At 51.2% G+C, this 15,861-nt stretch overlaps 1 protein-coding gene across 1 annotated transcript in view; it reads left to right on the forward strand.

Moving 5' to 3' along the window:
• Window positions 1–701: 701 nt before the first annotated feature.
• Window positions 702–15,861, forward strand: part of MGAT5B (mannosyl (alpha-1,6-)-glycoprotein beta-1,6-N-acetyl-glucosaminyltransferase, isozyme B) — a 35,795-nt gene continuing 20,635 nt past the window's right edge. The window contains exons 1-6 of the mRNA XM_017832979.1: window positions 702–724; window positions 7,018–7,130; window positions 8,110–8,183; window positions 9,667–9,837; window positions 10,663–10,827; window positions 11,485–11,654. Coding sequence (XP_017688468.1) covers window positions 702–724; window positions 7,018–7,130; window positions 8,110–8,183; window positions 9,667–9,837; window positions 10,663–10,827; window positions 11,485–11,654 — 716 coding nt within the window. The remainder of the gene's footprint in view (window positions 725–7,017; window positions 7,131–8,109; window positions 8,184–9,666; window positions 9,838–10,662; window positions 10,828–11,484; window positions 11,655–15,861) is intronic.

The raw sequence follows: 15,861 nt of genomic DNA on the forward strand, positions 1-15,861 counted from the left end.
GGAGAGGTGGCTGTGTGCCATTAGCATGGGAATCAGGGTTCATCCATGTGCTCCCACCTTTCCCGAGGGGCTGTGCTCTCATGGAAAAGCCCCACAGCCAGAGGGTGATGGGCGTCACCAGCACAGTGAGGGAATAGGTGCCCAGGTCACTCACACCCTTCCTGCTCCCAGGCTTGTGCCTGCCTACACCAGCACTTCCAGCTTGATTTGCTGATCCTAGTTCTGTGATAGGCTTTGCTTGTTTTGCTTTTTCTGTGCCAAAGCATTGGCACATCAGGGGCTGCTTTATCACAGGGCTTGCAAATGAGGCTTCTTGATGCATTAACACCTGGAGGCAAAGAGCAGTTGGTTGTGTTGTCTCAGGTGGCTTGTACAGGGACAGCCCTGGGCCCCAGCCCCATCAGGACAGTGCTGAGGGACTGGTGATGTGGGGTGGGGAGGAGTGTGGCACCAGTGTGCCTTTTCCCGGGTTGTGTGCGCTTTACCCTACAAGGAAAACCAGATCCCGTTAACCCTCCACCAGGTGTCCCTGATTTCAGAGCAGCTGGGAGCAAGCAGCCCTCTCCAGAGGGATGGGCTTGGGGGTGTCCCAGCTCGGGGGCATGGACAGGATGGAGAGGGGTGTCTGGGGAGGCTGCAGTGCTGACAGTGGAAACACAGCCCGCCAAAATAACCCTGCTAAAATTAAACAGAGCGTGACCATGAAGCAGCTGGCGAAGGAGATGTGAGGCTGAGGGCTGTGTCTTGCCCAGGGGATCTCCTGCCCCAGGGATAATGATCAAAACTGGTGGGTTTGGTCTAACTTTCGGGCAGATCTCTTTTAGTCAAGGCTGTGAGGCTGGCAATGCCTTCCCAGCTCACTGGAGGTGGTTTCTCACAGCCTACATCAGGCTACTCAACCCTGTAGATAAATACATCTGATTTATGTCCCAACAAAGTGACAATCCCGTAACCCTCCTTTTCATGATCCCTTGTATTCCCATCAATAAACCTGCTGCTGTCCAGGCATGTGGCTCAGTTTGGTTTTGCTCTGGGAGTCAGGAGGAAAACAAAGATTTGGGCTTGTGGCTTCAACTTTGCATTCTGCTTGGGAAGGATCTGTGATCACTTTGTAACATTCATAAAATATTTTAGCTAATTATGTTGGTTATACTTTGCTGGCGCTTTCTCCCTGTGTTGGTGAGCTACAGGGTTTGCTTGGAAAGTTGGTTTTCATCGTTTTTTTTCATGGAATTTATTGCCAGCTCGCTAAAATGTCAGTGTCCTCCCCTGGGGTGTGCAGCTGTGGGCTTTGGGTTAGCTCTGGTCTGGTTCTCTATGGAAGTATTTGTGTGAGAAACATCACCCAGCACAATCAACTGAAATGAAAATAAATGGAAGTACTTCAGTGAGTTAAACGCTCTGGTATTTATTAAGTGATTTATTATGGAACTTGGTGTTGGAGCAGTTCAGGCAGGGCTCTGCCTATGCATCATCTGGTATTTGCTTTAAATGAGTTTCCAAGGAACGCTCCCATCCCAAATCACGTTCTCTGGGATATTTTCCCTGTGAGCACAAACATGGCCAGAGCGAACTCAGGTCCTTTTTCAGGTGTTTGTAGAGGGGAAATTGAGCTGTTTAACACAAGCTTGAGCTGGAAAACATTGCATTATACAGAGACCCCAGAAATTACACTGGAAGCAAACTCTGTTCTCTGACTTTTTACAAATATTTTAATTTCACTTTTAATTTTTCATCCAGTTGGCTGGCTGGAGCTGCCTGTGAAGACTAAACCCAGTTCTCAGTGATACAGACATGTGGCTCTTGGGGAGGTTGCAAAGCCAGGGTCTGCATCCCTGTCCTCGTTTGATGTCAGGAAAGGCACCGAGGATCTGAGCAACCTGGCAGAGCCCACTCCAGTGAGGGGGGAAAGCAGTGAGTCCTGTGCCTCAGCCCCACCACTTTTTTTCCCCTAATGTTGCTATAAATTTCTACCAGGCTGATGGCAACCATGGCTTTGGGCTTTTGCTCTGCTCCCTGGGGGTCTGAGCCTTTCCCAAGCGGAGCAGGGAAAGCAGGTGCTGCCCTCCCCACATGGACCACCAGCTCAAACCAAGGCAGAGCTGTTTATCCAAGCTGAGGGAAATAGCTCCAGCACTGGAGTGATGAGGATTAAAACCAGGATTACAAGTCCAAAAGACACAGACCATGCAGCAGAGCGTCGTGAGCAGGGCACCTGCCCAGCCACTGCTGCCTCTCTCACCACACCCTTCCTTGGGTCCTTGGTGTCAGGGGCCTGTGACCCAAATTTTCAGGCATCAGCCACCCAGTAACCCCCCATGTCTGTGTCCTGCTCTCTCCCACGTGGGCAGCCCTGGCCCCTGGACTTTTGGGTGCAAACCACCTCAGAGAAGATGTGGAGATGTACACAAGGGCATGGATCTGCCCAAAAAGTTTTACTTCCTGCATTGATGAGATTTACTTGGATTCTCTTAGTTCAGGGGAACAAAGCTCTTAATTTCTCCATCTTTTTGGAGATTTAAATCACTTTTTTTAGTTATCCAGCACTTGTGTGAGGCCTTTTCCCCACATCCCTGTGACCTTTCCTTGGCTTGTCCCCCACAGGCTGTTGGATCAGTCTGAGCTCATCCCATCTGCATGGATGAATGGATGGGCAGAGGAGCCTGAGCCCTCAGGGCTGGAGATGCCCTTGGGGTTCATTTCTCTGGGAGGTATCCCAGCTATTTTATTGGTCAATGCCTCAAAAGCTAAAGGAGCCAGGAAGATGGGAAAGGCCCTTTTTCCACAGCTGGGAGGGGTTTTCCATCAGTGCCGCCTCTGAGATTTCAGCTCCCTGTCCTGGACAGTGGGTTTGGATATCAGTGGGTGATTTGTGTCCTCAGAGCCAGGGAAGCAGTGAGAGCTCAGCACCAGCCCTGGGCACCCTCCCCTGCCACTTTCTGCTCTGCTTTGGGTCTCTGGGCAAAAAACTTTAACGCATTTAGGGAGGCAAATGGCAGTGCAGGCCTTGTAATGAGCAAGTTGAAATCCTTTGGTAAACTGCTCTGTGTGAATGTTGAATTTGTCGATGTATTATCTTCAGAACATCTGCTTTTCTCCATCTGTATTGGTCTTCCCAAAGCTGTGGTTTTCACCAGTTAATAGCAAGAAATATCGGATGAGCAAGCAAATATGTTTAGGGCTTGTATTATGAAGACAACACACAAATAGAAAGAGATTCATCTTTTCATAATGCCACTTTTATAAAAGGCAATAAAAATACAGTGGCTTGTAAGGGGATAAACAGGCTCAATCCGAGCTGGTGCTGTGGGGTTGGGGACAAGAGACAAAGTGAAGGCAACCAAATTAATGCATAAAAAAGTGGAGGAAAACTCAACCTCCGGCTATATTATATGGCAAATGATCTGCCAGTGGGGAAAGATACATCTTAATAGCAGTTTTTGAAACGAGATGAATACTGTATACAGAGCATTATAAGGCGCAGTGTGATCTGAATCTTAATCAACACGGGGAAATATAAATCTGAAAATAATAAAGACGAAATCAATATTGATGGTTAGGAGTAAAAGTGCTGTATTTGCTGTGGTAAATGGTTTTAAGGTCCCAGGTTAAAAATTGTTCTAGAAGAGCCGTGGTAATTTAGTGTAGTTTCAGCAGCTGGCACGGCGCCAGCGTGTTTCGGTGGCATTTAAAGTGTCGCTGTGGAAAAATTTAAAGAGCAGGAGGGGGGGAAAAAAAGCAAAAAAATCTGCTCCCTGGGCAGTGGTGGTGCTGGAAGTGAGGAGTTCTTTCCATTGGCCCTTGTTGGATGGAACCACCTGCTGGGATATTTCCCCTGTGCTTAGCTATGACTGAGCAGAACAAACCACTTTTCTTGTCCTTTCCAGTGTCTCCAGTTACTAAGAACAAGGCATCAAATTCCTAAGAGGCACAGGAAAACTTTTTTATGTTTGAGATTTTGCTTTAAATGTCTCGTTTCCTTGTCCTTGTGACAGATCCCTGTGCTCATGGGTGATGTAACTTATGCTTAACCTGCTTGTCACCTCCTTACTACGTTACACGAAATTTGTTGCTCGAGTGATGGCCTTGTTACCCAGCAGGTACAAACACAAGGCCTGTCAGTGCTCCTGATGTGGGAGCTCTTCACCCCAACCATGAAATCCCTCGCTCAAAGTCACGGGGATTTGGAGAAAGCAAGTTTGGCAAGTAAGGGTGATGAGCGTGCAAGTGCTGGGAGATTTTGAAGGGACATTTTCTGCCTTCTGCCTTTTTCCATCTTCTTTAATTACATGCCAGGAGCCATGGTGGACTTTTTTAGAGTCACTGTGCAGTAACCCTCCGTGTTTTTTGGGGAAAACCCTGCAGAGCCCATGCAAAGCAACTGTCTTGTTTGGGAGAACTGGAGGTGCCAACTGTGATGCTCAGACATACATTTTACATCTAAGGGCTCTGAGGTGAAATCTTTGTGTTTGGGCAGCAGCTGTAGCTTTACAAGAGCTGGGCAAGCTGTCATAGCTGCTGGGCCAGAACTATCACCCGGTGGAAACCAGCACCAGAGCTGTCTGGCTGCGAGGCTGAGCCTGGAAGGAAGCCTTTTGTTTAGGATAATGATCCTGATTTTTGTTTGAGCGTGTTTGTGGGTGCTCAGTGCTCAGCCCTGGCTGAGCTGAGGTCTGGAGATCATCAGAGAGGAGGTAAGGACTGAGGTTGCTGTTGACTTTTGAGATTCACCTAATTACTTGGGTGTTGGGGAGCAGGTTTGGACACAAGTTAGAATTGGGATAGCTTCTGGGAAGAGGCAGAAGCTGAATTGTGGGCTAATCTGGGTGCTCTGAAGTGTGGGAGCAGCGCTGCCGTGCCCGTGGTCATATCCTCTTGTTGCCATGAGTGTTGGAGAAACCTGGGGAGCATCTTCTTCACCAAGCCAACACCCCTCTCCTGTTGGAAGCAGGAGTTTGGGCTCACTGGCTCTAAATTCACTGCATCCATGCAACGTTTGCTCCTAAATTGCCCTTCCCAGCTGTTTACCGAGTGCCTTTGCATCACTTGCAGGGTCTGACAGCAGCTTGCTGGTGGGAAAAGGGTTGCAGAAATGGGGGTTTGCAAGCTTTCAGGCCTGCCTGAACCACACTGCCCTCAGAGCCAGATAATTTTGTCTCCTCAGAGCCGTGCTGACAAGCACAGCTTATCATAGGTTATTTTTGTGCCCATATTTTCCCAGGGCCTCAGGAGCAACCTCCCTGCTGCAGTGGTTACAGCGGGATACCTGGGGTTTATTCTCTGCAAAGGTTGGAAGTGACTCGGGGGCAATGGTGTCCTCTGCATTTAATTATTATTTCTTAAAAGCCCGAGATGGGTGGCTCCCAGTGGAGTTGTGCAGCCTGAATATTGATGGTCGTAAACCACGCCAGAAGGAAAAATGTGGGCTGCTCACTGCTGGCAAATGGACTTTAAATCAACAACCGAAGCAGTGTCGGTTCATAAAACCAGGATTTTTTTAGCCTTGAGGACAGAGGTACTTTAAATCCCAGCCTTCGGGTTCACTGATCTGCTGGAGAACAAACATAAAACTCCACCACGGAGGACCTGACATCAGCACATATTTTTTTGTGCCACGAGCATTCAAGGTAGCCCTTTTGGTTTTTGCTCACTGCATATGACATTTCCTTGTATTATAATGATCTCGGCGGCAGCAGGAGGGAAAACTTACGACCCAAATGCTGCAGGAGGGGAAATTATTTACTGTGATAACCACGCTTGTCGAGACGTGGTGGCTGTTTGTGATGGAAGTGGCAGGAGAGCTCACTCCTTGTCAAGCCTGGCAGGACACCGCTGCTGATGGATTGAGTTCTCTTTGCCCTTTTACATGTTGCACCAGGTTTTAATTGACACCCAGCCTCTTTACAGAGCTCTGTCAGTTCAGTCTACACGGTGTGTTATGTAGATGAGTTTAATGGGGCTGTTTGCCCAGGACAGTATTGACTGCCAGGTTTAATTCCATAGAGGCACGTGCAGCTGTTCAGACTGGTGGAATCTGATCACAAGCCTTGGTGGGAAGGTGTCTGTGGGCTTTGCTTGGTCTGTGATTCCCAGCTCAGCCCCAGCTCCTGCAGTGCTGCCCTGGCACCCTGTCCCTGCCCTTGCCGTTGCTCCTTGATGGGCTCCTGGAAATCCACTCACCTGAATCATGGAATCATTAAGGTTGGAAAAGACCTCTAATACTATCAAGTTCAACCATTAATCCAGCGCTACCAAGCTCACTATTAAACTATGTCCCTAAGAACATTGCATGTTTTTGGGACACTTGCATGGATGGTGATTCCACCACTTCCCTCGGCAGCCTGTTCCAATGCCTGACCACACTTTCAGTGAAGAGATTTTTCCTGATATCCATTCTAAACCTCCCCTGGTGCAACTTGAGGCTGCTTCCTCCTGTCCTAGTTCTTGTTACCTGGGAGAAAAAACTGACCCCCACCTTTGGTGGATGGGCTGACTCAGGACATCCATGTGTCCCCTGTGTTTTTGCATCAGTCTGCTCCAGGCCCACGAGCTTCCTCAGCCCTCCTCGGTTTTACCTTCTCTTCTCTGTACTTTCATTCTTTTCCTCCTTTCTTTTTTTCCCAGCACGGCTTCCTACGTGCGCTGCAAAGCCAATAATCTCGGCAGAGGGTTTTCAAACACAGCGCATCCGAAATATGAAAAAGAATTTATTTTTTTTTTTCCCCCCAGCCTGTTTAATATTTCCCCACATAAAATGCACAGGCACATCCGTGTTTATCAGCACGCTGTGAAGAACGGCACAATTTATATATAAATGCTGATTTACATACATTTTAAATCAAACCTCTTGGAAGGCAGAGTGACTTCTTTGCCTGTTATACGCTGGACCAGCAGTTCCCATGTTGCATCCTGGAGCTAAGTTCAACCTGCTGGCGGCTTCCAAGAGCTTGAGTTTTGCTCTGAGTGTCACCACCGTGAGACCATAAGTTTTCAGGGTCAGTTTGGCTTCCTCCCCAGGTTCCAGCCAGCGGCGGGGTTGATGGAGAGGATCCAGGCTATAGCTCAGAACGTCTCGGACATCGCAATAAAAGTCGATCAGATTCTCCGGAACAGCCTCCTCAACGGGAAAGGTGAGTGTCCCTGGGGCTCCCCGTGCTCCAAACCTCTTATGTATTTTGCTGCTGCAACGGGAAGATCCAGCCAAGCCTACCATGAAAAATTTGGTAAAAGTGCCAGGAATGGATGCGGATATCTGAGGTTTACCTTCCTTGGGAAACTCGTGCCTGCAGGGGGGAGGAGTGGTGACAAATCTGAATGGCTGTCAGGTAGAAATGCCAGGGAATTAAATGCAAAATTAAAGGTGAGGAGCGGTGCCAGCACAAACACCTGGGCAGAAAAATGTGGTGGTTTGGATCCAGACTCCCAGGGACTGATGGGACTCGGCACCAGAAGAGACATTCCCATCCCGCTCTGGCACTGCTGGGAGGGCAGCTGGGTTATCCAGATGTTTCTCCACGTGGCTGCATGGTTCCTGGGCTTTAGGTGGAAGATCTTTCCATTACCTCTTCCACCTCAAGCCTTTTCAGTTATGGGCAAAGGAGGGGCTTGTAGGAGGGGTGGGGGCTTTTATTAACCCAACCACAGGGGGAGGAAAGATCCTGTTACCTTTTCAGGCACTTTATGCCTTTTTCTAGAGCTGACTCTGGGATCTGAGTCTTCTTTCAGCAGCTCAGCAGGACAATTTTTGTTGCAAGTTTACAGCATAAAGGCTGTTGAATGCATCCTTAGATCCTGCTTACAGGATAGGTGGGACTTGGGGTCTGGACGAGGCTGAGGGCAGCAGGGAGGTGCTGTAAATGGACCTGCTGAGATTTAGGAAAGGGGAACACTCTTTCAGCATGGAAGCAGGGTGGATTTCCTCTGTTTCCTCCCTATATCTTGGTGTCCTACTCCACTCAGTGGGATGGGGCTGGCAGCTGTGGTGCTGATTAACATGCTTGGGGGCTGCCAGACCCATCCCCTCCCCTTCCATCCCCTCCCCTCACAGCATTTCTGTCTGCCCCACTGGCACATCCTGGCTCTCCCCATGCCCAGTTTTTCTCTCTGCAGTGATGGAAGGCAGGAGGGACCAGTGTGAGGTGCCCAGGGACCCCAAGTACCCTGACTGTGCTGGGAAGGTGGAGGTGAGTCGGGGATCTGTGTCTGGGAGAGGGTCTCGACCTGCAATGGAATCTGCTGGGAGGGGCACAAAGTAACAGCCCCTGGGGTTAAACTGGGAAGGACAGTGGGAAGGGGTTAGGATTTCTAGAATAAAACTGGTTACTTTAATGTGGGAAAGGTGCAGGAGGAGTAGCAGAGCCAAAGATGTGGAAATCAAAGCAGGGCTGTGGTATAAAGGAGAAGACACAAGGAAGGTGTCCAATCTTCTCTGGGAGCCTTTGATAGAGAAATGTAACTCTTTTTCCCCCAATAATAAGGCTTGTTCCTTTAGTTTGAGTCATGCAAACCACTGAGGCCACAGTACCCAGAGGTGTTCAGGCAGCAGCAGAATCACCTCTGTGAGACCACCTCTACCTGCAGCCCTCCCTGCCTGGAGTTTCTGTGTTTAAGGCCAGAAGCACAGCGAGGAGGAAGCACTGTCACATTGTCTCTAAATATCTGGAACTTTCCCTGGTGTCTGGGGAATAACCTCAGCACTGCACAGAGCAGCATCTCGTTCAGGTGACCAGGACCTCCATCTCAAGTAGGATGTCCTGCCTGACCCACCCTGCTCTTTACACCCTGAACGCAGCCTGGCATTTGGCCCAGACCATGATGGCTTTGTCAGAGAGCATATTTACATGAACTAATTAAAAGCATCTCCCTTTTCCTTCCCCTTCCCAACCTCCTGCTTCAAGCTCAGCCTTCTGCAGGGCTGAGTCTCGCTGAAAGGATGTTGAAGGGTATATGAAAATGATATGGGAGGGGGCTGTATTTTTCTCTTCCCCTGGTGCTAGGCATCCTCTCCTTCCACAATTTCAGTAAATTCAGAATGTAATGCAATTGTGGAAGGCTGTAATCCCATCTCCTCTCCTGATGATTGCTGTGCTTTACATATTGGGCACAGCGACCTGTCTCTGAGTAGATTTGTTTTTGTAGTTGAATTAGGAAAGGGCTGGTAAGAGCTGTTGTGGGGGATGATAAATCGCTGCTCTGGTCTCTGGTTCTTCTCCTCCATGTGAAATCATCCTCGGGGACTGCAGCAGATCTGTCTCTGTGCCCCGCTGTGCCCAGGGCAATGAAATCAGCAGCTCCCCTTGCTCCCCAGCCAAGCTAGCGGGAAGAAATCCCTGTGGTGTATCATTTCTCGGGGATTAATGGCTGTGCCCCCAGGGAAGGCGTGTGTTGGTGCTGGAATCAGTGCTAGAAATCCACGGAGCCCCCAGCAAACCTTTCAGGCTATTCCTCTGCCCTGTGTGCCTTGGAGGCACCGGGGGGGGTCAACACTGACACTGAGACACGGGTGTGGGGTTTGCAGCCCTTTGTCCACCCTCTGCCCTTCATTTCCATCTCCCAGGTAAAGGGGATGGAGAACAGAGGTTTCCCATAGCAGGGGCAGCTGGCAGGGCTGCCACATCCCCTCCTGGCCAGAGCACTAGCCCCATGTGTTTCTTTGCTCCCTTGCAGTGGATGAGGGCCAGGTGGACCTCTGACCCCTGCTATGCGTTTTTTGGCGTGGACGGCACCGAGTGCTCGTTCCTCATCTACCTCAGCGAGGTCGAGTGGTTCTGCCCTCCCCTGCCCTGGAGAAACCGGACGGCGGCTGCGCCTTCGCCCCCACCACGGCCCCCGGTGCAGGTAAGGTGGGGACAGCCTGTGTTCTGCCACTCTGGGAGGGTCTGGGGGGAGACATCAGCTGGAAATAGATGTTCCCAGAGCAGCAGTGTCAGCAGGGCTGCGATGCCTCTTGTGGGTTTTCACAGGACCACAGGATGGTTTGGGTTGGATGGGACCTTTAAAGGTCATCTAGTCCAACCCCCTGCCATGGGCAGGGACACTTTCCACTAGACCAGGTTGCTCCAAGCCCCGTCCAACTTGGCCTTGAATGTTTCCAGGGATGGGACATCTACCACCTCTCTGGGAAACTCGTACCAGTGTTTTATCACCTTCATTGTAAAAAATTTCTTCCTTAAATCTAGTCTGAATTGACCCTCATTTAGTTTAAAGCCACCACCCCTTGTCCTGTCACAATAGGTCCTGCTAAAAAGTCTGTCCTCATCTTTCTTATAAGACCCCTTTAAGTATTGAAAAGGCTCAAGAAGGTCTTCTTGGACCCTTCTCTTCTCCAGGCTGAACAACCCCAACTCTCTCACCTTGTCCTCATAGCAGAGATGCTTCATCCCTCTGATCATTTTTGTGTCCTCTACACCCACCCCAACATGTCCATGTCTTTACTGAGGAATCTGGGATATTATGAGATGCTCTGGGTGCAATGAGACCTTTGGGTTTTGCTGCATGAAGTGGAGGAGCTGTGGTGGCTCTGGGGAGTGCTGTCCGTGCAGGAAGGACCCACAGCACCTGAGCTGCGATGGACAGACCTCCCGCAGCCCCTGGGGCAGCCCGAGGGCTCCTCTCGTGGCCGCTTTCCCTACACTCACAGTGCAGAGCGTGTTCCTTTCCTAGGCAGCTTTCCAGAGCGACCTGGCTCACCTCCTGGAGCTGATTGGCACGGGCAAGGAGTCCCTGAGCTTCATGAAGAAGAGGATCCGGCACTTGGCCCAGCAGTGGCTGCGGGCGGCCCGGCGCCTCGAGCAGAAGCTGAAGGGGCGGCAAAGGGACCAGAAACACGTACGAGCAAATTGCACGGCGGGGGCTCGTGGTGTGGAGATGGGAAAGCTGGGCCCTTGGGAGCACGGAGAAGTGGAGACAGCTGGGCTGTGAATGAGCTGGAAGGAAAATTCATTTATGGGAGCACGTGGGCCTGCGGGGTCGATCTGTTGCCCGTGGATGTGGCTCCACATGAATTCGGGATGTGGCAGGACTGGTGTTGCTGAACAAGGGGGTGGATTTTGGAGTTGGGTCCTGGTGGATGGGAGAAAATGTCCAGCTGGCAGCCAGCCATCAGCAGGGGGCAGGAGTCTGGCACGTCTCCTCTGAGGACATGCTGAGGTTGCTGGCCCTGCCGTTGGTGTATCTGTGGTGCCCTTCCCTTTGGTCCCTCTGTGCTGGGAGATCTCCCTCCGCTCTGTGGTTCAGACTGCGATGTAATCAGGAATGTGAGCGTGGTCCCAGGACACAGAGCACCAGACAAGGGGAGCTGGCAAACTCTGACCATTTGGTCTTTGCTAATTGGACACACTTCACTTGCCTTCATCCCTCTCTGATTTCCCTGCACAATTACAGTGTGCGAAGGACCTGGAGGGACTCAGGGACCATAAGTTGTTTTGGACTGGAAAACCCAAATTGGCCCTTTCCCTGTGCTGACCCCTCTCCTTGTCTCTCCAGATCTTGATCCATATTGGCTTCCTGACGGAGGAGTCGGGGGATGTTTTCAGCCCACGGGTGCTGAAGGGGGGCCCGCTGGGCGAGATGGTGCAGTGGGCTGACATCCTGGCTGCCCTCTTCCTCCTGGGACACAGTCTGAGAGTCACAGTCTCCCTGAAGGAGCTCCAGAGGTGGGTGCTGGGTTCTGTGGGTGCTTGGGCCCCCCCTAAGAGGGTCTGCCCCCTGCATACGTGTGGGTTGCATCGAGGTCTGATGTGAAAGCACAAGGTCAGAACAGGTTGCATGTGGCTTTTCCCTGACCTGCATCTCAGGCCAGGCTGGTGCTGTACTGGTGCAGACGTTGGGCGGGTGCAGACCACCAGCATCATGGAATAGATTTCATCCTTTCTGCATCCCAAGAAAGTGAGAAGGACTGGTGTGAAGTGATGCTTTGCATGGGGCTGCTGTGGACATGCCTCAGGCAGGCACTGTGGTCCTGGCACTGGATCTGAGTGGAATGATCCCCTGCTGCCAGCATGCAGCATCCTGTGTGCTGCCTTCCTGGCATCCTGTCCCCTGACACCTGCCTGGAGCTGGGCATGGGAAAGGCTCCCTCTCGCCCATCATTCCCCAGGGATGCTCTCTGTGGGGCTGGTGGCCCTGTGGCTGCAGGATGCAGGTGTCTTGCAGTCGCTGGCTCTTCCCACTGTACATGTCTGCACTCAACCCCCATGGCTTTGCTGGTGTTGTTTGAGCAGTGACTGTGCTCTCTTCCTTCCTTCCTTTCTTTCTTTCTTTTTTTCCCTCCCTCCCTTCCTGCTCTGCCACAAGGCAAGCAGCTGGTGTGGCTGCCAAATAGAACCTGCATCCCTTGCAGGTGGGTGGCAGCGCCCGGGGAGTCCCTCCTCAGGAGGTGCTGGGGGTGGTTTGGGGACCTGCAGGGGAATTTGCTGCTTCTGGAGGCACTTCCCACAGAAGGATGGGCTTTTTGTGACGTGGGATATGGGGTGATGCAGGGTGAGAGTCTCCAAGAGGGACCAATATTAGATGAAAAAGTAAGAGGGCGAAGCTAACCACGTGCCACGTCCCTCTCTGCTGATGCAGTTTTGTTATTACCAGGCTGACACTGCTGCCTCTTGTAGCCTCACAAGGTTTCCTTGCCATCCTGAGTGGAGGGCAAGTGCCAGGGAAAATACAAATTAGATGGGTTATAAATCAAAAAGAGCCTGAAGCTGCCTCAGGGACTGGCCAGGCTCTGGGACACGCTAAGCCAGCATCGGCCACATAATGAGCCATGCTGAAAAGGGAATGAAAAAACCCAACAATCCTGGAGAAAAAAACAGCACAAAAAACCCCCCAACCCAGCCCCTGTGGCATTCAGAATTAATGAACGGAATTAGCTCCTGACTAATTAACTCAAAAAATAATCCTGGTCCTAATGCAAGAGGCAGCAGCTCCTCAAAGAGGCGTGCACGTGTCACAGCGATCCGCGAGGTGTGCTGAGCTCAGCTGATGTGCTAAATAACACCCGTGCACTCGGGGATGAAAGAAGTGAATGGCTGGGAGGGTTGTGTTGTTGTTGTTGTGTGGTTCTTGCTTGTGTTTTTTAATGAAGAGCCTCATGGTTGTTGTTGAAGGAGGGGAAGGAGCTGGTGAGTCTTACAGGGGGTTTTGCAGCGTCCGTTTCCCTCCGTGAGTGACTGGAGAGCTGCGTTGCTGCCTGTAGTTATTTTGCCTTTCTCAGAAGCGTGGGAGCTTCAACGTCAGTTGGCAGTGATGAGACCTCTTCTGACGTGGATTTGGATGTGTCCCCTGGGATGCCTGGGAACGGCAGCTCTATCTCTTCCCCTTTGTAGCTGAGATGGGAAGTGAGTGAGCTGGGCTGCGACTGCACATTTTGTCCTCTGTGTCCCAGTGATAGATGCTGTCCCCACCTCCCCAAGAGTGTGTCCTGTGCCTGGCTTTGATGACATTTGAAATGCTGGACACCCATGTCAAGTGCCCACTTTCATATTGATGGGGCTGGGGCCAGTGGAGGCAGGATCTGGGGCTGTAGCCAGGTCCCCTCTGTCCCAGGCTGGGCCCAGCACTCACTGGGACCCTCCTGCAGCCCACCAAGAGATGGGTTAATATGGGTGTCAGAAAGGGGGCAGAGGTTCTGCCCAAGGGGGGACTGAGTGGTGCCAGCAATCCTGCTCAGTGCCTGCAGATCTCTCAGCAATGTCCCTGTTCTTGGGCTGGTGGCTCTAAGGAGTGTTGGGAAAAGCTTTTGCCTGACCAGGAGTGAGTGGGAGGCTTAGCAGAACAAGTGTAATTAATCCTGAGTCACGCTAATTGTTAATCTTGGGCTCTTTGTTAAAGCCTGGAGGGGACTTTACCTGTAGCCACAGCTTTTGGCAGGGGTTGTTTGATGCTCAAGTGGCTGGAGTTTTGCCTTGCTGTAGACTGGGGCTGAATTTGTCCTCTCCCATCCCAAGTGTCTCTTGCTGAGCTTGTAGCAGCACAGGCACCAGTGTTGGGATGGGTTCAGGGATATTTTGCTCCAGAAGTGTGCAGTGTTGAATCCACTTTCTGTGTATTTTTTCTTTGGCAACTCCTGCTCCTTTCATGCCTGGGAGCTGTAGCTGCTCTGGCCCAGCACAGCCTTTGCTGGCACTCATAAATTATTCAGCATGGATTAACCTCTCTGCTGGTTTGTTTTTTCGTCTGTTCAAATTTCTGAGCTGATTTTTCTGTGAGTATTGATCATTGGCAAGGGATTGCTGGAAGGTTTTGCCTGCATACACTTCAGTGGTTATCTGAGAGCTGTTCATTATTAGCATCTGTATTGATTGCAATGCAGCAGTGCCTGGAGGGGGTGGTCAGGATTGGGTCTGGAATGCTCGGGATTGGGCAAACGAGGAGGAAAAATAAGGCCCTGGTCAAAAAAGCTGGTGATGGAGGACTGGGGATGAAAACAGGCTGTGAGTGTGACTGGGCCTTAATGATCTGTGAATTCTGCTGCTATGTCCTACCAGGGGCTAATTTTTCTCCTGTAGTTGAACTAAGTTCAGGTGTATTTGTCCTCTTTTGCATTTCTCAGTGAATTTATGAGGTGCTTCTGATGTGTCTTGAGAGGCAAGGGGTGAAACACAGGCTTATCTGGTCCCTTCCAACCCAAACCACTCTGTGACTCCACGTGCAGCTCCCTGGGAGGAAGGCAAACAGTTGAGCTGGAACAGGGAGCCAGGAGCTGTTTTCCATCTGAGATTTGTGCTGGGTTGGGAGCCAGCAGCATTTTGAGCCCTGTCTTGAAGCAGGGCGGGAAGAAACATCCGAAATCTGAATGCAGACACTTTATTCTTGCTGAAGACACCTTGTCTTGTGTTGGTAGCTCAGAAGTGCTTTCAGGGAGGTGAGAATCCAGGCCGGCGTTCGTGTGTGCTGCTTGGTAGGGGAGGAGTGGGAAGTGCCTGAAAGCCCTGAGCTGGGTTGATAATGAGGCAGCTCATGAGTAGATGTTGGAAAATTACAAGCAGCACTTTGGAGCAATGGCTGTGCCGGCACAAAAGCTGCAATAAGCCGAGGCTTTTCCTCTGGAGCACCCGTGCCATGGGGTCAGGCATGAAGGATGTGCTCAGCCTTTGCCCCCAGGAGATGGGGCACTATGGGCAGTGCTGGGACCTCCAGCTCCTACCCCCATCCTCAGGTCATGGCAATGGACATCTTGGCATCTCCAGCTGCTTTTGCAGGGCTAAAGGAGAGGCTTGGGCAGACAGGGCTGTGGTACTGCTGGAACCACAGGAGTGCTGATCTCAGTGACGCTGAAAGGTGCTTTTTGCAATGGTCCCCTTGAAATTAACTGCTCATAAGGCAGGACAGAAAGTCGAAGAAAATGGGATTTGATGCCTCGTGGGGTCAGGGCTTTACAAAGTGTTCCCGGAGCTTAATTGCTCCTGTCTCTGGTTCTGAACTCGTAATACCTTCCCTGGCAAGACACTTGGTTTTCAGCACGTGCTTGTATCCTGTGCTGGCAGCCTTTTCCCTGCCCAGCAGTAGCTGTGGCTTGGGTGACAAGCCACACACCCTCCCTGTGCTGGGGTGGTGTGTATGGGCTGCATTAGGACTGGCACCATGGTGGTACAAGGCTCAGCTCCTGCTGCCACCACTCCGCCTGGCACACAGTTGGAGCTCCCATTTTCCTGTGCTCTCCACGCTCACCGAGGTGTGTTCACGCTGCGGAAAGAGCCATTCAGATGGAAACACGATGTCCAGACAAATACATTTCTAATTATTTCCTGGCAGATAAAAGCCATCTTTCTGTCTTGCATCTGTTCACATGAAAACCTGCGCCGTGCCCGGGCTCCCGGCCTCACCTCCCCTCGCCAGCTGGCAAACACAGTCCTGCCGTTGTGTGGG

This window comes from Lepidothrix coronata, unplaced genomic scaffold (genome assembly GCF_001604755.1).
Source record: "Lepidothrix coronata isolate B3197 unplaced genomic scaffold, Lepidothrix_coronata-1.0 Scaffold210, whole genome shotgun sequence".
Taxonomy (NCBI): Eukaryota; Metazoa; Chordata; class Aves; order Passeriformes; family Pipridae; genus Lepidothrix; species Lepidothrix coronata.